At 40.1% G+C, this 25,510-nt stretch overlaps 1 protein-coding gene across 2 annotated transcripts in view; it reads right to left on the reverse strand.

Annotated features, from left to right (window-relative positions):
- Positions 1-18,552: 18,552 nt before the first annotated feature.
- The window catches only part of LOC114664624 (CD276 antigen-like), a 233,561-nt gene continuing 226,603 nt past the window's right edge, over positions 18,553-25,510 (reverse strand). For both annotated transcript variants that reach the window (XM_028818812.2, XM_051936346.1), the window contains exons 3-5: positions 23,825-24,172; positions 23,431-23,712; positions 18,553-19,676 (exon numbers count right to left, since the gene is read on the reverse strand). In XM_028818812.2, coding sequence (XP_028674645.1) covers positions 19,513-19,676; positions 23,431-23,712; positions 23,825-24,172 — 794 coding nt within the window. In that variant the 3' untranslated portion in view covers positions 18,553-19,512. The remainder of the gene's footprint in view (positions 19,677-23,430; positions 23,713-23,824; positions 24,173-25,510) is intronic.

Genomic DNA, 25,510 nt, shown 5'->3' on the forward strand with positions numbered 1-25,510 from the left:
TTGAAAGGAAGGGACTTTAAAATGTTTTTATATATTATAGAAATGCTGTATGAGTCTTCAGAACTGATCAATATTTCTTCTGGAGTAGAAATAGGTGGGAGGTGAGGAAAATTGGGCATATTCCATTTATCCATCCATCCATTGTCTCCCGCTTATCCGAGGTCGGGTCGCGGGGGCAGCAGCTTGAGCAGAGATGCCCAGACTTCCCTCTCCCCGGCCACTTCTTCTAGCTCTTCCGGGAGAATCCCAAGGCGTTCCCAGGCCAGTCGAGAGACATAGTCCCTCCAGCGTGTCCTGGGTCTTCCCCGGGGCCTCCTCCCGGTTGGACGTGCCCGGAACACCTCACCAGGGAGGCGTCCAGGAGGCATCCTGATCAGATGCCCGAGCCACCTCATCTGACTCCTCTCGATGCGGAGGAGCAGCGGCTCTACTCTGAGCCCCTCCCGGATGACTGAGCTTCTCACCCTATCTTTAAGGGAAAGCCCAGACACCCTGCGGAGGAAACTCATTTCAGCCGCTTGTATTCGCGATCTCGTTCTTTCGGTCACTACCCATAGCTCATGACCATAGGTGAGGGTAGGAACATAGATCGACTGGTAAATTGAGAGCTTCGCCTTGCGGCTCAGCTCCTTTTTCACCACGACAGACCGATGCAATGCCCGCATTACTGCGGATGCCGCACCGATCCGCCTGTCGATCTCACGCTCCATTCTTCCCTCACTCGTGAACAAGACCCCGAGATACTTGAACTCCTCCACTTGGGGCAGAATCTCGCTACCAACCCTGAGAGGGCACTCCACCCTTTTCCGGCTGAGGACCATGGTCTCGGATTTGGAGGTGCTGATTCTCATCCCAGCCGCTTCACACTCGGCTGCAAACCGATCCAGAGAGAGCTGAAGATCACGGCCTGATGAAGCAAACAGGACAACATCATCTGCAAAAAGCAGTGACCCAATCCTGAGCCCACCAAACCGGACCCCCTCAACACCCTGGCTGCGCCTAGAAATTCTGTCCATAAAAGTTATGAACAGAATCGGTGACAAAGGGCAGCCCTGGCGGAGTCCAACTCTCACTGGAAACGGGTTCGACTTACTGCCGGCAATGCGGACCAAGCTCTGGCACCGATCGTACAGGGACTGAACAGCCCTTATCAGGGGGGCCGGTACCCCATACTCTCGGAGTACCCCCCACAGGATTCCCCGAGGGACACGGTCGAATGCCTTTTCTAAGTCCACAAAACACATGTAGACTGGTTGGGCAAACTCCCATGCACCCTCCAGGACCCTGCTAAGGGTATAGAGCTGGTCCACTGTTCCGCGACCAGGACGAAAACCACACTGTTCCTCCTGAATCCGAGGCTCGACTATCCGACGGACCCTCCTCTCCAGGACCCCTGAATAGACTTTTCCAGGGAGGCTGAGGAGTGTGATCCCTCTGTAGTTGGAACACACCCTTCGATCCCCCTTCTTAAAGAGGGGGACCACCACCCCGGTCTGCCAATCCAGAGGCACTGTCCCTGATGTCCATGCGATGTTGCAGAGGCGTGTCAGCCAAGACAGTCCTACAACATCCAGAGCCTTGAGGAACTCCGGGCGTATCTCATCCACCCCCGGGGCCCTGCCACCAAGGAGTTTTTTGACCACCTCGGTGACCTCAGTCCCAGAGATGGGGGAGCCCACCTCTGAGTCCCCAGGCTCTGCTTCCTCATTGGAAGGCATGTTAATGGGATTGAGGAGGTCTTCGAAGTATTCCCCCCACCGACCCACAACGTCCCGAGTCGAGGTCAGCAGCGCACCATCCCCACCATATACAGTGTTGACACTGCACTGCTTCCCCTTCCTGAGACGCCGGATGGTGGACCAGAATCTCCTCGAAGCCGTCCGAAAGTCATTCTCCATGGCCTCCCCAAACTCCTCCCACGCCCGAGTTTTTGCCTCAGCAACCACCAAAGCCGCATTCCGCTTGGCCTGCCGGTACCTATCAGCTGCCTCCGGGGTCCCACAGGACAAAAGGGTCCTGTAGGACTCCTTCTTCAGCTTGACGGCATCCTTCACCGCCGGTGTCCACCAGCGGGTTCGGGGATTGCCGCCACGACAGGCACCGACCACCTTACGGCCACAGCTCCGGTCAGCTGCCTCAACAATAGAGGCACGGAACATGGCCCATTCGGACTCAATGTCCCCCACCTCCCTCGGGATGTGGTCGAAGTTCTGCCGGAGGTGGGAGTTGAAGCTACTTCTGACAGGGGGCTCTGCCAGACGTTCCCAGCAGACCCTCACAACACGTTTGGGCCTACCACGCCTGACCGGCATCCTCCCCCACCATCGAAGCCAACTCACCACCAGGTGGTGATCAGTTGACAGCTCCGCCCCTCTCTTCACCCGAGTGTCCAAGACATGTGGCCGCAAGTCCGACGACACGACCACAAAGTCGATCATCGAACTGAGGCCTAGGGTGTCCTGGTGCCAAGTGCACATATGAACACCCCTATGCTTGAACATGGTGTTCGTTATGGACAATCCGTGACGAGCACAGAAGTCCAATAACAAAACACCGCTCGGGTTCAGATTGGGGGGGCCATTCCTCCCAATCACGCCCTTCCAGGTCTCACTGTCATTGCCCACGTGAGCATTGAAGTCTCCCAGCAGAACGAGGGAGTCCCCAGAAGGTATGCCCTCTAGCACCCCCTCCAGGGACTCCAAAAAGGGTGGGTACTCCGAACTGCTGTTCGGTGCATACGCACAAACAACAGTTAGGACCCGTCCCCCCACCCGAAGGCGAAGGGAGGCTACCCTCTCGTCCACCGGGGTAAACCCCAATGTACAGGCTCCAAGTTGGGGGGCAATAAGTATACCCACACCTGCTCGGCGCCTCTCACCGGGGACAACTCCAGAGTGGTAGAGAGTCCAGCCCCTCTCAAGGAGATTGGTTCCAGAGTCCAAGCTGTGCGTCGAGGTGAGTCCGACTATATCTAGCCGGAACCTCTCAACTTCGCGCACTAGCTCAGGCTCCTTCCCCTTCAGAGAGGTGACATTCCACGTCCCAAGAGCCAGTTTCTGTAGCCGAGGATCGGACCGCCAAGGTCCCCGCCTTCGGCCACCACCCAACTCACACTGCACCCGACCTCCTTGGCCCCTCCCATAGGTGGTGAGCCCATGGGAAGGGGGACCCACGTTGCCTCTTCGGGCTGTGCCCGGCCGAGCCCCATGGGTGCAGGCCCGGCCACCAGGCGCTCGCCATCGAACCCACCTCCAGGCCTGGCTCCAGAGTGGGGCCCCGGTGACCCGCGTCCGGGCAAGGGAAAACGCCGTCCAAAATTGTTTTTCTTCATAGGAGGTTTGGTTAACCGCTCTTTGTCTCATCCCTCACCTAGGACCAGTTTGCCTTGGGTGGCCCTACCAGGGGCATAAAGCCCCGGACAACAGAGCTCCTAGGATCATTGGGACACGCAAACCCCTCCACCACGATAAGGTGACGGTTAAAGGAGGGCTATTCCATTTAGCAAAGCTTCTAATTTGAAAGAATAGGAAAATTATGTTGATGGAAAGTTAAATTTGAAGTGTAATTGTTCATAACGTGCAAACCAATCTTTAAGTGTTTTAATCCCATACGTTTTCCAAACTGTGTAAGTTTGAGAGGGTGGAAACAGGTGATACTGCAGGATTTAATTTCTATTACGGACTATGCTTGTGTGTGTTCATCTATTTGTGTCAATGTCCAAGTATTTATAGCTTGTATATTTGCCACCCAGTAATAAAATTGGAAGTTACGTATTGTTATGACACCTTCTGCTTTAGGTCATTGAAGGGTCACCCTTTGGATGCATGGATGTTTCGAATTCCAAATAAATGAGGTTATAATTAAATCTAATTTATTAAAAAATTATTTGTTAATGTATATGGGATGCTTTGGAATAGAAAAAGAAGCTTGGGAAGGACATTCATCTTGACAGTGCTGATTCTCCCTGCTAAAGTGAGATGGAGGATAGACCGTCTATGCAAGTCTTGTTAATGTTTTTCATGCAGACAGCAAAATTTTGTTGAAAAAGAGGTGTATATTTACTTGTGATATTTACCCCTAGGTATTTAAACTGATCTGTGATGATAAATGGGTGGTGTCCAATCTGATGTTTTGTGCTAGAGAGTTTGCTGGAAAAAGTACACTTTTATTCAGATTAATTTAGAGTCCAGATATCTTTTGAAATTCTGCTAGTTGTGTTAGGACTACAGGCACAGAATTTTGTGGGTTTGATATATATATATATATATATATATATATATATAGTACCATATTATCTGCATTTAGTGATATTTTCTGTTCAAGTCCTTCTCTGATAATCTCCTTTATCTCGGATGCATATCAAAAGTGAACAGCCAATGGTTCAATGGCAATTGCAAACAGAAGTGGTGAAAGGGGACATCCTTGTCTAGTACCACGTTCTAGTTTGAAGTAGTTTGAAATAATGTTGTTAACACAGACTCAAGCTTCTGGACTGGCATACAGAATTTTGAGCCATGCACATACTGTATGTTTGGGCCAAACCCAAATTTGTGCAATGTGGTGAATAGGTAGTCCCATTCAACTATATCAAATGTTTTTTTCTGCATCCAAAGATAATAAGATCTTCAGGGTGTTAGACTTTATGGGTGAATATATTACATTAAATAGGAGTTGAAAATTGGAAGCTTGTAGCAGGGCCACATAGGTATTGTTGTTTATTGTGTCTCAATGAAAATTATTATTTGTTAGAGGTACGGCTTGGTATTGATAGGTATTCTCAGAAATTCATCCAGGCCACAGGTCCTGGTAGTGTGGCTGCCGGCTGGGTAAGGGGTCGGCCGTCACAAGCTAAGTGTGTGCTTTTAATAAATCTGGTTTGGTCTTGTGATAATACTGAAGGAAGTACTTTCTCAATCCTTCTAGGTCAGCGTTTCCCGATTCATTTTACCCTTGCACCCCCTGTGACGGATGAGGCCGATTTCGCACCCCCTTGGTTTGAGAAGAAGTTTGAAAAAATATGAGGTTAACGCAGAAAAACAGATCACCAATTGAAGCTTTATGAATATGGTGAAGAAAAATTTATGCAATGATGACTAAATTTAACTTACATTCCTACTAAAGATATTTCTGTCGAATAAATAAAACTTACTTATATTTAAAATTTAAATAGAACTTGAACAGATACGATATTTCATAATACCCACGCAGCACTAAGTGTGCGTAAGAGCGGAAGTCATCTGTTTTAACAAGCAGCGTATTGCACTAATATGAAATGGCCTGCCCATTTAATTATTTAGGAATGGATAGATAAATTAAGATTTTGTAAAATAATGTTTTTCATTTTTCTTCCTCGATGGATTCTGGCACCCCCAGAAACAGTTACACCCCTGAGGTGTGAGCACCCCCAATTGGGAAGCGCTGTTCTAGGTATAACTTTGGAGAGTATCTTAACATCGTTATTCAGAAGTGAGATTGGTCTATGTGATGCACATTGTAATGAGTCCTTATTTTTGTTAGGAAACATGGTAATTAATGCTTGATGAAAACATTGAGGTAGAATTTTATTCTCTCTGGCTTCTATAAATGTTGCTAATAATAGGGGAGCTAACTTAATTGAAAATGTTTTATAAAGTTCAGCAGGGCAGCCATCAGGGTCTGCTGCTTTCCCACTCTGAAGTGAGTTTATAGTGCCTAGTAATTCTGAGAGTATCAGAGGTTTACCCAGTTTCTCTGCACTGAGAGAATCTAGCTGTGGTATCTGTGATGTATCAAAAAACATATTAGATTGTGTCTTGTGTTCTTTAAAATGAGTTGAATATAAGGAAAATCATTGTTCTATAAGGGTATCATTATTCTAATACTAAAGAAATGCTGTGCACAAGAAATTAAGTGGCAACCTGTAACCTGGTAATGCTAACGCTAACAAGATTATACATTCTTAAAAAAAAATATTAAGGAACAGAATAAGAAAAGCTACCAGTAAGGAAATGTAGAAACACCAAGTACACTCTGAAAAATACTAGTTCTTTATTGGCATTATATGGTTCTTTATTGGTTTTTGTGGTCCCTTGTAGAACTATTGCTTGACAAAGCACCATCTTTATTCTGGAAAGGGTTCTTTGCATATAAAGTTGGTTCTTTGTGCTTTGAAAAACTTCCTAATATGTAGAAAAACTGAAATCTTAATGTATGGTTGGATGCAGGACCCTAAAAGTTTAAGAAAACCTGGACTTAGCCTGTGTTATTGTATGCAGCATCTCTCAATGAAGTTAAAATCAGAAACCAACTGGTATTTCACAAATCTGTTACCCTCTATTCATGGTTATTTACTGTATGGAGCCTGTTACTGATCTAAATTAATAAAGGTTCTTTCTAGAAGCTTCATGTGGATGGGTCTTTTGTGAACCAAAATTTGCTCTGAAGAATCACTCTGTGACCTTTATTTTTAAGAGTGTAGGAGTGTAGGAACAATAAAAGAGAAAAAGTAATACATAATGTGTGTTTATTGAGAGATTCAGTTATTATCTGATGCTTTTATTCTTGGACCTTATATTACAGTGGTTTACAAATGTTTGAAAATGAATAAGTGGGTGTGTCAAAAAAAGCCAAGCTAGAAAAACTGAAGAGAGATGATTGATTGATTTCTTACTGATTAAGAAATCTGAATAGCAGAAGTTTAGGAGGGGAGTGTAAACAATTATTAGCCTGAAGAATATAAAGAATAAGCAAACTGATATCAGTTGATATAGTTTACATGAATCCTTGCTAAAACACCCAGATTGGAGTACATTTCAGAAATATCCAAACTCTATGAGGGAGCTATGCAGAAGAAACAGACAATGTCAAATACTGAAGAGGCAAGATAGGACAAAGCCACTGCAGATCTTTCATCTGTATCCATAGGATCTGATCCATAGTATTCCAGAGTTTGAGCAGGAAGCTCCTCAAAGTGTAAAATTTTACCGAGGAGCCCTGACAAACATTTTAAATGGTGGAATTTTCTCAAATCAAAATGGATGCTGAAAAAATGACTAGCAAGTCTCTTAGCAAATAGGAACTTTTCAGAAGTACAAAATGTAGCCTTTATAAAATTTTCTCCAATAATAATTTAGGTAAGAATGTTATTTGCATCTGATAAATGCCAAATAGCCTACAGACAAATAATAAAAGAAAGCAGTGTATATTCAAGAAGAAAGTGTCAAAGTGTCATGTCCCTAATTTAACTGGAAGCTGTGGCCAGAACATGCGCAAAACTTTGGTGATGATAGTAGATGCCAGGTTGAACTCTGGAAATCAACAACTTTGAGGCCACGATTTAACTGGCCAAACATTATACTGGATTCACTTTAAATAGGTTTACTGTCAAATTGTGGAGAGGCAGCATTTGCTCTTATATGTTTGATATCTGCCTGATGATAAATGATAAAGTTGGATTGACTGGAAACATCATTATGGTTGGCTCAGGCTCATCCTCATGACTGTTCTTAAATAGGCTAAATTCCTATAATAAGTAAAAACCATTATAGTATGATTTAAACCCTCTGGCTAATTAATCAATTCTCCAAGTACCAGTTTTAAGTTTTCAATTCAAATTATTCTACATAAAGACAAAAAGAAAAATTTTTTTTTAAAAAATAGTGCAAAAGTATAGAGAGAAGGTGTTTTCATGGACATATGAGATACAACTGCTCATACTATACAGCACACGTTATGGAGTGGTGGTTCTGAGGCTAAGGATTTGTGCTGGTATCTGGAAAGTTGCCGATTCAAATCCCATTAATGCTAGAATGGATGCTACTTATTTGGGCCCTTGAGCAAAACCCTTAACCTAAAAACTGCTCCATGATTGCTGTGCTCTGGCCTCCAAAGTTCAGGGGAAAAGACAGTTTCCCCTCAGGGATTAATGGGAAAAGTGTATCAAATCAACAAAAAAATCTATTTGTACCCCTAATGTGTATCATTATGTTTCTAATAATCCATAATATACAAAGTGTTTTCTCTTCTAATTCAGAATTGAGCTTTTCAATTAGAAAAATTTACAGATGCATGCAATTTAATAGTTATTGGGTGTTTTTAAGTGGGAGAAGATAATGCATATTTAGATGGCCATATGTGTATGTTACTACTTGGTTCAGTGCCCAAATGGACGAGGCTGCATTTATGAATGGAAAGTAATATTTTTGTGGTGTGAACACTATAGAACCTGCAGTAAACAATACCTTAAATTATATTCTTTTTACAACCATAAAGTTCTCAAACATGAGAAAAGTAAATTTCCTCCATCAGTCCAAGCATTTATGATATACTGTATCTGTGCAACCTTCTCTGTAACTTGCCTGAACAATGGGATATTATTTTTATAATTTCTTTATAATGCTGTGGGATTTGTATAGAGAAGCTGCTTCTCATTTTTTAAAAGCTTTAATAAACTTTTCTCAATTCTGCAAGTGTTGCCACAATAGCACTAACATTGTTTGTTACTCTCCCATGGTAATGGGCAAAACCAACTTGTTTTACAAAAGTATGAACTGGCCAGTTTGGATTTTGCTTTATTTGAAACTATTACTAGATATTCACTAGAAATTGTATACAACCCCCAGACCCAAAAAGCAGCACTGAAAGTCTAAAAACTATGCTAATAAACTGTCCTCAGACTGTACACAATTTGTACATTTAGTATGAGATTAATCCTGGAAAGAAATATTATATTTTCTGTTTACGGAGTGGATTGGCTGAACCTTGAAGGGTCATGGTGTCTGCTAACATTCATTCCAACCTTTTTCTTAACTTAAAGTTAGTTTTGTTAATTAAACTCCTCATTTTGTCAGACAGCTGCCTCTATCTATCTGTCTGTCTGATGACTCAGACATTAATACTATGACTGTTACTTTCAGGATATCGGGGTTTGTTCCTGCCTTGCACCCTGTGCTGTCTGGGATTAACTCCAGCAGACCCCTGTGACCCTGGGTTAGGATATAGCGGGTTGGAAAATGACTGACTGACTGACATTTTCAACTCTAAGAATGAATGATATATCAATACACAATTTCCAAAGTGAATGTACTCTCTGAAGTGATGAACCTGCTTGGTATTCTCTACCATCCTTTAAATTTCTTGTTATGAAGACAAATAATAAGTTGTTACTTAATTCCCATTTTGTGTGAGCATGAAAGAAAATGATTGAGCAAATATAGCAGACCTGAATTAATGTTTTTTCTCTTACTATTGAAGTTGAAATATTTTCTAAATATAATTCTGATGTCGAACATACTGCTATCATAAACTGTCACTATATATTATGTTACTTACAAAAAAAGCATGTCAGATTAAAAATGAAAGTTATTTAAAACCCAAGCAGAGCTACAAAGTACTTTGAGATATTAATGCAAGACACTGAATATTCAAATTAATCAAAAAATGGACTTCCTTTACAAAACTGTTAATATCACTTGTTTCTAAGCCATTCTCACTTTTCTCTGTCTCTTTCCATTACTTTTTTTATATAAATAATGCAAAGGCACCTTTGAGTCATAAAATGAACTTGTTAGTACCAATTGCTGATACTATGCTCAATTTTCAATTTTTTGTTCTTCCATCAACTTCAAATTGTAACCCTGGCAAAATGTCATGATACTGAGGTATCAATTTTGGCAGAAATATATGCCTTTGAATAGAATGAGTGAGTCTGCTTTGCCATGGATTGTTAGCACATTCTGTGCTGGCTGCTACTTGCATCAAAGCTGACAATACAGACTACGTAGATTAAAAATCAATAGACGAATTAAATAAAACATTTGCTAATTACTCAGCAGGCTCCTATCAATTATGGAGAATCCAGTACATCCATTAAACAGTGTCATCTCCAGACAGAGGAGCAGTTTCAGCGACAGACTGCTGTCACTGTCCTGCTCCACTGACAGACTAAGATCATTCCTCCCCCAAACTATGCGACTCTTCAATTCCACCAGAGGGGGTAAACGTTGAACATTATTCAAGTTATTGTCTGTTTTTTACCTGCATTTTTTATTACTCTTTAATTTAATATTTTTTGCTGCTGGAGTATGTGAATTTCCCCCTGGGATTAATAAAGTATCTATCTATCTATCTATCTATCTATCTATCTATCTATCTATCTATCTATCTATCTATCTATCTATCTATCTATCTATCTATCTATCTATCTATCTATCTATCTATCTATCTATCTATCTAATTAGTAATTTTGCCTGTATATGAAATCTTATATATTCTAATTCTCTTAGGCACCTTGTAATTCTACCACTTTTCACATCATATCTTGTAAATGCTTCATTAAGCACTAATAACAGACAAAAATTAATATGTGCCAAATGTACATGTACATGTGCAATATGGGTTATTTTTGTTATATATTCATGAAATATGTATTCTAGGTAAAAAGATGAATATGAGAATAAAGGACAGAATGTTTGCTTTAATTTGAGGCCAATGTTTTACATCTAACATAAACAATATTAGAAAAGGTGACATTTGTTCTGTTTATTCCAGCTGAGAAGTATTGGGACAAATGAATCTCAAGCAAAATATAGCTGATTAAAGTTAATTTGTTTGTACACCCTTTACACACAATCACTGCCTTAAGTGTACAATCTATTGGCATCCTCAGAGTCTTGATAACTTCACTTGTCATGCTCCATGAAGTCCTTATGCAGCCACTTATAGTTTGTGCTTGTTTGGCGACTTTTCAAATGTATTTCCATTTCAATAGGTGAAATAAATTCTCTATTGGGTTTAAATCAGGAAACTGATTTGGCCTGTCTGTAAATTTCCACGTTTCCTTTTTGATTAACTCCTAGGTTAAGTAGGCAGTATGTTATGTTATTTCGGGTCTTTGCCTCGCTGCATTGTGAATCTCTGTCCAATGAGCTTGAAGGTTTGGACTTAAGAGGAGAATATATTTCTGTATACTTCAGGATTCGTCTTGCTGCTCACATCATCCTTTATATCACCCCAAAAGTTCAGTATAGCCCAAACCATGACGCTGCCTCTTCCATGCTTCACAGATGAACTGGTGTACTTACGATCATTTGCAATCCATCTCTTTCTCCACACTTTCTCCTTCCCATCTATTTGGTAAAGGTTAATCTTACTTCATCTTTCCATAAACATTTGTTCCAGAACCCTTGTGGCTCATCTTTGAAGTTCTTTGAAAATTCCATTATGGCCTTTCTGTGCTTGGTGTTGATAAGAGCTTTGCATCTTGTAGTGCAGCTTCTGTATTTCTCCTCTTCAATTTTAGAATGCTCAGTTGTTCACAAATGGTTCTGATTGGTATTTTCTTTTAATTAAATTTTCAGAATTGCTTGCTTTTCTATGATAGTCATTTCTCTTGCTTTCATCTTATTGTATACCCTTAATGTCAACACCAGACCCCAAATGCAAATTCCAATGACTACAACCAAGCCTACACACTCAGAAGTCTGTTGTTTTCATAATTAAGGTAACGTGGAACACCTGAGCAATTAAAACCACCTGTCATTCATTTGTCCCAACTCTGCTGCTCAGCTGAAACTGGGAGACTAAACACAACAAATGGCATTTTCTCTAATATTGTTTATATTAGATGTAAAACATTGCTCATAAATTAAAGCTGGCATTCTATACTTTATTCTCATATTCATCTTTTTACCTTAAATACATGTTTCATGAATATATAACAGAAATAACCTATATCACCTCATTGTCCCAGTACTTTTGCTTCTCGCTGTGGGTGATGTCTTCAAATGCTTAGTTTATTTGCATCTTGAGTAAGTAAATAGCGTGCTCCTGAACACTATTGTTCAGCAAGTAAATTAAGCATAGACTGATAATTTGTGGTGTTCTCTGTGTACAATTTGGTTAACATACCTACTTTGTACATTTTATTGGAATAAATAGGATGATGTGGTTAATAGTTCCATGTAATTGGTATGTATTATTCCAGTATATATAAAGAGAAAGTAGAACTGGACCTTTATTTTTAAAACTATATAGTTCATCTGTAGCTGTGTTGGTTAACAACAACAACAACATTTATTTATATAGCACATTTTCATACAAAAAGTAGCTCAAAGTGCTTTACATAATGAAGAAAAGAAAAATAAAAGACAAAATAAGAAATTAAAATAAGACAACATTAATTAACATAGAAAGGAGTAAGGTCCGATGGCCAGGGTGGACAGAAAAAACAAAAAAAAAACTCCAGAAAGCTGGAGAAAAAAAATAAAATCTGTAGGGGTTCCAGGCCACGAGACTGCCCAGTCCCCTCTGGGCATTCTACCTAACATAAATGAAATAGTCCTCTTTGTAGTTAGGGTTCTCACGGAGTCACTTGAAGCTGATGGTCATACAGACTTCTGTCTTTTAATCCATCCATCATTTTTGGAACATCATGGTACTTAGAGTAGATGGTGGTGGCGCAAATCACCACCAAAAGGACACCGGAAAAGGAAACAGAAGAGAGAGTAGTGGTTAATACAGATTTTAGAGCCACCATGAATGGTTATTATAATGAATTGGATATACGGAGTATCAGGATTAAATTACAGTGAAGTTATGAGAAAGCCATGTTAAAGTAATGTGTTTTCGGCAGTTTTTTAAAGTGCTCCACTGTATTAGCCTGGCGAATTCCTACTGGCAGGCTATTCCAGATTTTAGGTGCATAACAGCAGAAGGCCACCTCACCACTTCTTTTAAGTTTTGCTCTTGGAATTCTAAGGAGACACTCAGTTGAGGATCTGAGGTTGCGATTTGGAATATAAGACGTCAGACATTCCAATATATAGGATGGGGCGAGATTATTTAAGGCTTTATAAACCATAAGCAAAATTTTAAAGTCAATCCTGAATGACATTGTCTTTAAATGAAAGACAATGAGAAAAAAAATATAAAAAATATATTATCCCCAGTTCTATATTGCTAATGTCAGTCATTCTCCAACCCACTATATCCTAACACAGGGTCACAGGGGTCTGCAGGAGCCAATCCCAGCCACCACAGGGCGCAAGGCAGGAACAAATTCCGGGCAGGGCGCCAGCCCACCGCAGGACACACACACACACACAAAGCACACACTAGGGACAATTTAGAATCACCAATGCACCTAACCTGCATGTCTTTGGACTGTGGGAGGAAACTGGAGTACCCGGAGGAAACCTACGCAGACACGGGGAGAACATGCAAACTCCAAGCAGGGAGGACCCAGAAAGCAAACCCAGGACATTGTTAATATGAAATGTAATATTGTGGTACTGTGCTATGTACAATTTTCAATGTGAAACAATATTAAAAGCTGCAACTCTCCACTTTTGTGTATTGTGTACATGTACTGCATTGATATACAAAAAAGTATTCAGACCCCTTCACTTTCTGCATACTTCAGATTGTTTTTGTTGTGTTTAAAAATGTATTTCATAATTGATACATATATAATTTTACCTATCATTCTACACTCAGTAAACTATAATGACTAACTGAAAACATGTTTTAATAAAGGTTTACAAATCCACCGTAAATGCCTGATTGATGAATTGCTACTGAAATGTTCATCCTTCTGAAAGGTTCTTCTATCTCAGAAGAGGACTTTTAAAACACTGTTAGAGTGACCATTGGGTTCTTGGTCATCTCCCTGACTAAGGCCTTTTTTGCCTAGTTGCTCAATTTGGCTGGATGGCAAACTGTAGGAAGAGTTTCCAAATTTAGAGATTCCAAATTTCTTCCATTTAATTAACAATTATTGTGGCTGCTGTGCTCCTGGGGAAACTCAGTGCTTTAGAAATGGATTCACACCCTTGCCCTGATCTTTGCTTTACCACAATGTTATCACCCAAAGTCTACAGAGAGTTCCTTGGATTTCATAACTTGTTTTTTGTCCTGACATGCAACGTGAAATTTGGACCTTATGTACAGAAGTACACATGTGCCTTTCTAAACTTTGTCCAATCAATTCAGTTTCCCTCAGGTGGACTCCAGTCAAGTTCTAGACATATCTTAAAGATAATTAAATTACACACAATGCACCTGACCACAATTTGGCATACCACAACAAAGAGTCAGAATACTAATATAAATGAGAGATTTACGTTTTTGATTTTTAATAAATTTGCAAACCTTTTTGAAAATTGTTTTCACATTGTCATTATGGGCTATTGAGTGTACATTGATGTTCAAAACTGGCACATTTATCCTTTGAAAATAAAATGTACAACACAATAAAGTGTGCAGAAAGTGAAAGGGTCTGAAAACTTTCTGAACCCACTGTAAAACTGTCTAAAGTATTATCTTAAACATAATAAATACTGTTCCAGCATGTTATAGCTATCTCAAAACTTGAGATACATAAACTGACTCTTGACACGTGGAATGTCACCTCTGTTGGGGGGATAGAGCTGGAGTTGGTGGGTAAGGAGGAGAGATACCAACTAGATATACAGTAATTAGGCACATGTCCATTCACTCGCTTGGTGCTGGAAATAAACCCATTGAAGGAAGCTGAACTCTCTATGAACTCTGGAGTTGGCCATGGGGTAATGTGTCGGGCAGGAGTGGGCTTCTTATTGAGTCCCTGCCTGGTCAATGTCATGTTGGAGTTTGTCCTGGAGAATGATAAGGTTCCCTCTATGCATCTGAAGGTCATGGAGGTGTGGACTCTCACTGCCATATGTGCCTAGGCACCAAATGTCGGGGGGTAAGATTCACCCAGAAATGCTGAAGGCTCTACACATTGTTGAACTGTCATGGTTGACATGCATGTTCAGTACTGCATGGTCATCGGGAGCTGTGCCTCTGGAGGGGCAGACCAGATGATGGTCCCCATTTTTCAAAACTGGAACGGTAGAGTGTGCTCCAACTATTGGGGACTCATTTTCCTCAGCCTCCCTGAGGAAGCTTATGCCAGGGTACTAAAAAGGAGTCTCTGCCCAGTCGTGGAGCTTTAGATCCTGGAGGAGCAATGTAGATTCCATTCAGGCCATGGAACAGTGGACCAGATCGTTACCCCCATGAGGATTACGGAGGGGGCATGGGAGTATGCCCAATTGAGCCACATGTGTTTGTGAACTTAGAAAAGGCATATGACAGTGTTCCTTGAGGGATGGTATGAGGGGTGCTGGGAGAGTATGGGTTTTCGGGGCCCCTTAATAAGGGTTATTCAGTCCCTATATAATCACATAGAGAGCTGTGTCTGCATTCTCGGAAAAACATAAGCACCATTTCCTGTTGTTGTGGGACTCCGCCAGGGCTGTGCTTTGACTCCTATCCCGTTTGTGGTTTTCATGGACAGGATATCAAAGTGCAGTCAGCAAGGGGAGGGGGTCCAGTTCAGTGACTTATGATGATGTAGTCCTTTTAACTTCATCGAGCTGCAAACTCCGGCACGCACTGGGATGATTTGCAACCAAATGTGAAGCAGCAGGTATGAGGATTAACACCTCCAAATCTGAGGTGTTGGTTCTCAGTAGGAAAAAGGAGGACTGTCCTTTCTGAGTGGGAGGTAAGATACAGCCTCAAGTGGAGGATCTTAAGTACATCAGGGTCTTGTTCATGAGTGAGGGGAAAAAGAATGGTGAGATTGACAGACGGATTCGGGCGGTGAGTACAGTTATGCGATCACTATACAGATCTGTAATGGGGAAGAAGGAGCTGAGTCAGAAGGTGAAGATCTCAATTTACCAGTCAATCTATGTTCGTGCCCTCACCTGTGGTCATAAATTTTGGGTAATGACCTTAAGAATGAGATTAAGGGTACAAGAGGCCAAAATGAGCTTTCTCTGCAGAGTGGCTGAGCTCTCCCTTAGAGACAGGGTGAGAAGCACCAGCATCCGGGAGAAACTTGGAGTAGAGAGGAGCCAATTGAGATGGTTCGGGCATTTGATAGGGATGCCTCCTGGACACCTCTCTATGGAGGTTTTGTGGGCACGACCAGCTGGGAAGAGACCCTGGGAAAGACCTAGGGCTTGCTTTGAGAATTATATTTCCCAGATGGCCTAGGAATGCCTTGGGATTCCACAATACGAGTTAACAAATGTGAATTCGGAAAAGGATGTTTGGACCTCACTGCTAAGACGGTTGCCTCTGTGGCCCTGCTTCAGATAAGCGGTGGAAAATGAATTAAATGAAAAATTAAATATTCTGCAACACTTTAGTTCCACTTCATAGCTCAGTGCATTAAATATAAATTATAAATATAATGTAGTAATAATACCAATAGGTTTCTTTAAGCATCCAGATGATAATGAATAATAGACACATTTAATTGTAGTTCTAGTTTTTAGTAGTCCTATGTCATTCAAGCATCTGATCCAGCTGCACAGGTAAATGTTGATGATTAATTCGGAATACAATAAAATTGTTTCACTGGGTCCATGACTGCCAATAACCCATCCAAAAGATCAGAAAGGATAACAAAATGACACTGACAACAAGAGCAAAAGAAACTGGGAAAACTGTGTCTACCATCATAATACAATGATTTCAGCCATTACATTGGCTCTAAAATGAGTATGTTATGCAATTAGTCTTTGTATGTGACTAATACCTGCTTGAAGATTATAATTCCAGTGTTCGAGTGTGTATATAGAATACTCAATTAACCTTACCTGAACAATTATAATTTGTGTCACTGTTAATGCTATTCAACCTCTTTGAGCTTGTTGGCTATGTGTCATTCTGCACATTTCCAGCTCCCATTTAAAGTGCAAAGGCACAGATCCTCCTTTATTTGAAAAAAATATGGTTCAATTCTAGAGTGCTTTCTGTTTCAGTCACACTCAAATTTACATGCAGGAAAATCATATGGAAGAAAACCTTATTAAATAAGGAATGCAATAGAATTCAGTGGGGTGTTTAGCTATCCACCACCAGTCACCACATCTTTACTAAAAGCAACCTGAACTTGTCTGTACAAACACAAAGTCTGAAAATAATGTTTTTATTGTATGTAAAAATTATGGTCTTTCAGGCACTAATCAGTCTCTCAGACTTTTTCAAGAGAAAATGCACTTGGTTTAAAGACCATCAATAAATCCTTCATCCTATATGTAAAAAAGGCCTCTCGCCTACTCTAACAGTTATACATTTATGTCAAGGAAATATTTCCATTGTCTCTCCCCTTTTCACTTTGTTTGCTCTCTTTCCTCCTATTTCCTCATTGCCACATCGCCTTCTCACTTTTATGTCAATCTGATGTCACCATCATGCAACGTCATGTTAAGTTCACTACTTGTTTTAGGCTCAGACTCCCACTATATTAGGGTTAGGGTTACAATTCACAATTAGGGTTGTGAATTTCCCCTTGGGATTAATAAAGTATCTATCTATCTATCTATCTATCTATCTATCTATCTATCTATCTATCTATCTATCTATCTATCTATCTATCTATCTATCTATCTATCTATCTATCTATCTATCTATCTATCTATCTATCTATCTATCTATCTATCTATCTATCTATATGCCTCTTATCTGTTGCATTAATCATTGATCAGCACATTGGTTAGTCTTGCTGATTTAGAGCTATAGGGGTATGTTTCAGAACATTTGACCAGTGTATTACTATCTGTTTGAGGTATACACATTCTCATCATGTCAAAATGAGTTTTCTCCAGGTAGTGTAGCATCCTCTCGCATTCATTACTGGCTCCTAGCTGACCTGGTGTGACTGAGTTTTGGAGGGTATGTGACCTACAAACGACAGACATTAATTCCTGCCATTTATATTTTGTTTCTAGGATAAAGGGTTCAAAGTACACATAGCTGGAGCAACAGAGAGGTAAGTTTCATTTCACCACTATTTCATTTTTTGTGTTTATTAAAATCAACACAATCCCTCTGATTTCTGAAGTTACTTAATAATAGTAATATATCCATTTTCTGAAGCCATCTGTATTTTCACTGAGCTTAGACATTAAACCTCATCCTAGGGTCGCTTCAGGCTATTCCCAGAAATACATCATGGATTCACAGTACTTCTACATGTGCCCCTGGACCTCAGGTATGAGTTCTTTCTAACAGTCCTTATTGCCCATGCACCTCTGTGCCTTCTATAAGCCTTGAAGTGTCACATGTTCCTTTTGACTGATGAGCAAGCAACTCCAAGAATTACTGGACAGTCTTTCCCCCTAGTGCCATGGGGATAAATGGCACATGTTTTACTCAGGTAAGACAGCACGCAATGCTTCTTGGAAGTATCCATCTACTTGCACTGGCATTATCTTAATATTTTCCTTGAAAAGACATCCATTTTTAGGTTCATAATCTTGTAAAGCCCTGGCTTTTTTCCAAGCACTGGCTAGCATGCAGTTTCTGTCCCACCAGGATTGCCTGCTACAGATTTGCACAGAGCCAGAAGCTATCCAACAAAATTGGTTAAGATATTTGTCCTAGATAGGGTACTGTACTTTTAAAACAGTGATTCTGAACAATTTGTTTATATTATGGAAAACAAAACTATACTATTTTTGAATTTGTTTTCTTTCTAATGTGGAAATTATTATAATACCATCTGTTTGTGAGAAAATGGGAGTAGATCACCAGTCAGAAAAAAAGGGCCTTTATTATAAAAGTATGGGCAAGGTTATATGGGGAATAAACACAACACACACAAATCAATAAATACACATTTGCCTTTCAATAGGAACAAAAAGACCAAACAGTCACCCTGGTTTGTAGAGTTCTGTAAGGGCCTTGAATACTTTAAAAGGTTTCTACCTTTCACCTCATAAACTTTAATTACAGAAACCTACAACATAATTACTGCTGAGACCAAAGTTATAACCATAACCAAATTGAGCAACTGTGTATCCTGGTAATGATATCCCTTATTCCTAATTACATATTGGAGTTCCTGTCTCCCATACTTATGAGATTTGTCATGTTTAAAAACACTTCATACTGCCAGGTATACATTATACATACTGTACATTTTAAATAAATTTCTTATTAAATGTTTAAAATATGACATATAAAGAAACAGCCATGAAGAGAAGTGCAGAGAATATACATATACATTGGTTGTAAACAGTGGTCATAACACCATTTTGTCATAGAGAAAGTCAACAATGCTCAGGGACAGTCTTAGGAAAGAAAAACGTTTGCCAGACATGCTCACGTATAATCCGGACAAAGATTCATCAAGAAATAATTGGCTTTCAGGCGGCAGTGTTACTTGAGCCTAAATCATGCTCATTCCTTGTCTTTTTTCAGTGCAAAAAAGCTTTCATAAGGTTTCACGGGCCATAGCATATAGTCTTAGGTGTATTTATGTATTTACATTTTGCATATATTATTTCCACATTCTGAAGATAAACAGTCTTAAATGATACATCCATTTGAAGGCTTAAAGTAGCCTTTACTGAAGTTTTAACAGCTGCAAGTTTTGATCTCATATACAAGATTTCAAAAGTTACCAAATTGGGTGTCAAGCAGATCTGACAACCCTAGCTGAGTAAAGCACACTCCACAATTATGTGCTATATATTCCAGTGAGACTGAGTTTCAGGGTAATAAATGATTCATATTAGAACACTTTGTAGATTTACCTATGTATATTCTCATTGAAAAATAAGCCAAGGCTGCCACAGACATGAAAAAGCAGATGGGAACAAGAAGTACAAGTTTGTTTTTGGAAGATCCATCATAGTCCTTGGATGATGCATTGTCTAAAAGAAAAAAAATATAAATAATTCATTATTTTCATTACATTAAAATAATATCAAATAATCAAAATGTAAAATATTTTTCAAATCTGGTGCATAGTTAAATGTACAAATACCTCTCAGAAGGCTGAAAAAAAAAGCAATATACTGTAAAAACTAAAAAACTGCAAGAAACTTTGACCAAAATTCACACAGTTTAACAAAGTATCAATAAATTATTATTTTTTCAGTACAGCGCACAAGATAATAATGTACAAATTAGAAAAGGGTTAGGGAAAGTGTTATTTTCCCACTTAGAACAGGCTATAAATGAGGATGAAGCATGTTCTTCTGAAGAGGAAGAAGTGAGGACTAATCAGGTGAACATACTGCATGTTTATGGTCTTTAATATTTTTGGCAGACTTCAAGGGTTTTTTATTTTTATTTTAGAATCTTAAACTTTTGTGCATCTTTGGGTTTATACATGTATACAGTGCAGAAACTATTCACAGCGCATCACTTTTTCCACATTTTGTTATGTTACAGCCTTATTCCAAAATGGATTAAATTCATTTTTTCCTCAGAATTCTACACACAACACCCCATAATGACAACATGAAAAAAGTTTACTTGAGGTTTTTGCAAATTTATTAAAAATAAAAAAACTGAGAAATCACATGTACATAAGTATTCATAGCCTTTGCTCAATGCTTTGTTGATGACCCTTTGGCAGCAATTACAGCTTCAAGTTTTTTTGAATATGATGCCACAAGCTTGGCACACCTATCCTTGGCCAGTTTCGCCCATCCCTCTTTGCAGCACCTCTCAAGCTCCATCAGGATGGATGGGAAGCATCGGTGCACAGCCATTTTAAGATCTCTCCAGAGATGTTTAATCGGATTCAAGTCTGGGCTCTGGCTGGGCCACTCAAGGACATTCACAGAGTTGTCCTGAAGCCACTCCTTTGATATCTTGGCTGTGTGCTTAGGGACATTGTCCTGCTGAAAGATGAACCGTCGCCCCAATCTGAGGTCAAGAGCGCTCTGGAGCAGGTTTTCATCCAGGACGTCTCTGTGCATTGCTGCAGTCATCTTTCCCTTTATCCTGACTAGTCTCCCAGTCCCTGCCGCTGAAAAACATCCCCACAGCATGATGCTGCCACCACCATGCTTCACTGTAGGGATGGTATTGGCCTGGTGATGAGCAGTGACTGGTTTCCTCCAAACGTGACGCCTGGCATTCACACCAAAGATTTCAATCTTTGTCTCATCAGACCAGAAAATTTTCTTTCTCATGGTCCGAGAGTCCTTCAGGTGCCTTTTGGCAAACTCCAGACGGGCTTCCATGTGCCTTTTACTAAGGAGTGGCTTCCGTCTGGCCACTCTACCATACAGGCCTGAGTGGCGGATTGCTGCAGAGATGGTTGTCCTTCTGGAAGGTTCTCCTCTCTCCACAGAGGACCTCTGGGACTCTGACAGAGTGACCATCGGGTTCTTGTTCACCTCCTTGACTAAAGCCCTTCTCCCCCGATCGCTCAGTTTAGATGGCCGGCCAGCTCTAGGAAGAGTCCTGATGGTTTCTAACTTCTTTCACTTACGGATGATGGAGGTCACTGTGCTCATTGGGACCTTCAAAGCAGCAGAAATTTTTCTGTAACCTTCCCCTGATTTGTGCCTCGAGACAATCCTGTCTCGGAGGTCTACAGACAATTCCTTTGACTTCATGCTTGGTTTGTGCTCTGACATGAACTGTCAACTGTGGGACCTTATATAGACAGGTGTGTGCCTTTCCAAATCATGTCCAATCAACTGAATTTACCACAGGTGGACTCCAATTAAGCTGCAGAAACATCTCAAGGATGATCAGGGGAAACAGGATGCACCTGAGCTCAATTTTGAGCTTCATGGCAAAGGCTGTGAATACTTATGTACATGTGCTTTCTCATTTTTTTTTATTTTTTAAAAAATTTGCAAAAATCTCAAGTAAACTTTTTTCACGTTGTCATTATGGGGTGTTGTGTGTAGAATTCTGAGGAAAAAAATGAATTTAATCCATTTCAGAATAAGGCTGAAACATAACAAAATGTGGAAAAAGTGATGCGCTGTGAATACTTTCCAGATGCACTGTATGTGGTCACAGTTTGTGAAGTTATTGATCAGGTTTTCAAAGAATACACTTAAGAATGTGTTTTGATTTCTTGGTCCAGGGTTGGACCCCAACATAAGCTCGACATTGGAATAAGAGTGTGAGGAAAATAAATGATTGTTATTTTAATAACTAGGGGGCTATGCTCCCTGCTCGCTTCAGTCGCCCACCCCTGGGTTTGCTTTACTGGATATACAATTTAAAGAGATTGTTATTTTCATGGAAATTGTTACATACGCATTATTTTCACTTTTACTTTAAGACTTTTGTAAAAACAATACTTTCCGGCCCTGGGCGTGGTTACATCTCTTTCTCGCAGGACTTATAACACTGCTTGCGTTGTGAAGGGGGTGCGGCTGAACGCACGCTAAGGAGATGCTGTCTGATCATCTGCTGTCTTTCTACTGCTGGCGAACTGCCTGTTCTGCTTGTCTCTCTGCCCGATCATTTCAAAGCCTTACAGAAGCTGTCCTTTTGCCACTTTGCGTCTCTGCCGCTCGCGTTGTGATGGGTGGGGGTATAGGGTGGCTGAACGCACGCTAAGGAGAAGCGGTCAGACCATCTGATGGCTTTTTGCTTCTGGCAAGCTGCATGTTTTGCTTGTCGCTTGTCATTGTTTTAAGATCTGGGAGCAAGTTAAAGTGTCTCTTGCAGGACTTCAAATTGTCTTTCAAGAAATTCACGTCGAGTCTCCCTCCCCAAGATTTTTTTTTTTATAATAGAGAGATGTGATCATAGTGATCAGGTAGCTTTTAGAATTGCATTCACTGAAACATTAGTAAGATGAAGCACTTAAAACTGGGGTATAGACAGAGTTAACAACATCTGTTAATCTGATGCTAGTTCTCTTCAGTTATTATCAAGAAATCTGAGCCGAGTCAAATATTTGCATAGAAATGAGGAAATCATGACAGAGTACCTCAAAAATTCTTCTGCCTGAGCTAAACTGTTTTCATTTTTAAAATTACTGAAAAGAAAAACTGAGTAGATCTATTTTCTCTTCCAAAAGAATATAACAGATTTACAGGTAACTAATGAAAAAATAAAAAATATCTGAGTCAGTGATTTTGAATTCAGGTATGTTTACACAGTTGTTGTTATTGAGATAATCAAATAACCCAGTTAAGTGTTTAAAAAAATGCTTAGCAGTCCCAGCTGCTCATTTTGTTTGCTGCCATAGGTCACAAAAATAAACATTGTGAATTAATTTTATTATCAGCCGACTAATTCATTCTCCTAATTACATGAAGTTATATTTCAATCCTACTGTTGTTGAAAACAGTTTACTTGCTATATAAAAATCTACCCTCTTAACTGTTTCCCATGGTACACAGTAGAAATGCATCAAAGATATATGTGGTTAAATAAAACACAAACTCCAAAAAACAAAAAAGGCCAATGGTATAATAGAGACAGAATTTCACATCTCCATCTAATCATGCCTACCCACACAGCAGCTTTAATTGAGACAGAATAAGAAAAGGTTTAAAAGAATAAATTAAAACATTATGAAAGAGTAAGGGGATATGAATTGTTTCAATTTTAAAACAACTTGCTAACTTATAAGACTTAAGTTCAAATAACTGAAACATACTTTTCAGTCTCTGATAACATTAGATTAGTTTTTCTTACCTGAAATGAAAGAAAATGTTCTGATAATTTTCTGTTCTAGAACACAGTTTTGAAGTATAAAAGTGAAAGAGGTATTCAGGTTTCTTTTGGTCATCAGAGTACTTTTCACTGAAAGTAATCCATTGTCCTTCTGTGTGTAGGATGTGTCTGTCAGGTTGGTCATATCCAGCCCATCTCCACTCAGCCATTGAATAGTGGAGTTGGGATAGCCCTCAGAGGAGAAGGAAAATGACACTGTCTCAGGTAAGACTTTTATTTGCATGACTGGTTCTGCATACAACGCTTCAGGAGCAGAAAGAACAAAATGAGAAAATTTATTATCTTACATAAATAAGTCATCACAAATCCAGAAATACTGTTAAAATAGAACTTTTATGAATGAAGGTTTCATTACCTGCAATCACCAAGAGGAAAGTTTTTTTTTGGCTTCCTATCGATGTGCTAACACAGCATGCATAGTCACCTCTGTCTGCAGCACTCACACTCTTCAGCATCAGAGACGCATTGCCCTTGATGATATTTGAAACATAAAGGCTTGTTCTACTTGTATATGCGTGGCTCTGAGTGTCTAGTTGATCTTGTCCATAGTAAAAACTGTGAACCACCTCTTCTCCTCTTTGCCATGTAATGATTATGTTCTTTATGTCAAGATCACCATTCACAGTGAAGCTGCACGCCATCACTACATCCTGGCCTAACTCTGCTACTTGCAGAGATTTGGGAATGGTGACAGTAAATTCACCTAAAGGAAAAAAGATAATTTGTGTGAAATCCAGCCAACTAAAAAAAAAGTATATTTCTTAGGTTCAAAATTAGAATTATGCAAGAAAGAACATAGACAACATAATTTTCCTGGTGGTTTACTTAATTAAATCAGCTTGTCAGCATTGAGCTCTACTAGGTGTTTTTTCATTATCATTCATGTTTAATAACTGTACTTGATGAGTTCAAGTTAAGAAACTGTTACCTACAAATACAGAACTTCATATGTTTTGACCCATAGTATTCATAACTACAATGTAATAATAAATAATTAGAATATCAGATAATTGGTATGCAGGTAATGAGCAGAGAGGTAAAATACACAATGATTACAGGGTGAGCCAAAATGAAGTACCACATCTGTCAAGGTCATTGTGCTTGATGGAGGCAACTCAGTGGGTTGGGGTGGGGGTCCTTTGATAGGCGATCCACTGTAGTTGTCAGTCAGCAACATGTCTTGGTCCGGTGCACACTGTGCTTTTGCTGTCAAAGCGCTCTTCAAAAACAGCAAATCCTTCATCACTACGCAAAGAGCCTTCTGAACATGCTTCAGCATTCCTCCTAATGGTGACATCCCAAATCGGAAAACATTTCTTCAGTGGGTGGCTAAATTTAGACAGGTAGAATATTGAACAGAAAATCTCCAGGCCATCCTTGGACAGTACGAACGCCTGAAAACATCCAAGCTATAAGGGCATCAATTTTGAAGTCTCCTAGATGTTCAGTGCACAAACATGCTTTTGCCTTAAGCATTAACAACATGTCTTAGAGGAGGATTTTGCATGAGCACCTTAATTTACATCCAAAGAAAATGATGGTAGTGCAGGAACTCAATGAGAGAGGCTGGGAGAGCCGTAGAGTTGTATGAAAACATTCTGCAAACAGTTCATCGAGATGACATCATCATGTGCAGCAACGAGGTACAATTCCATTTGATTGGTTGTGTAAATAAGCAAGACTTTTACTATTGGGCTGAAACCATCCCTTGTGAACTTCATCAGAGACCCCTGCACAGTGAGTGTGTTACAGTTTGGAGCGCTGTTGCAGAATTTGGCATTGTAGGCCCTTACTTTCTTGAGGAGGGGGGAAGCAACAGTCACAGTCATTTCAGAACGTTACATTGAAATGTTAGAGAACTTTTTTGCAGCCCCAACGGGAAAAAATTGATGTGGTGGATGCCTCCATGATGGAGCAGGATAGAGCAACAGCTCATACGGTGTGGAGATCCATGCAAGTTTTGCTGGAGATGTTTCTGGGGAGGTTGATCTCCATGCACGGCGATGTTGGGTGGCCTTCATGTTCGCCTGATCTCACTCCA

Source organism: Erpetoichthys calabaricus, chromosome 14 (genome assembly GCF_900747795.2).
Source record: "Erpetoichthys calabaricus chromosome 14, fErpCal1.3, whole genome shotgun sequence".
Taxonomy (NCBI): domain Eukaryota; kingdom Metazoa; phylum Chordata; class Cladistia; order Polypteriformes; family Polypteridae; genus Erpetoichthys; species Erpetoichthys calabaricus.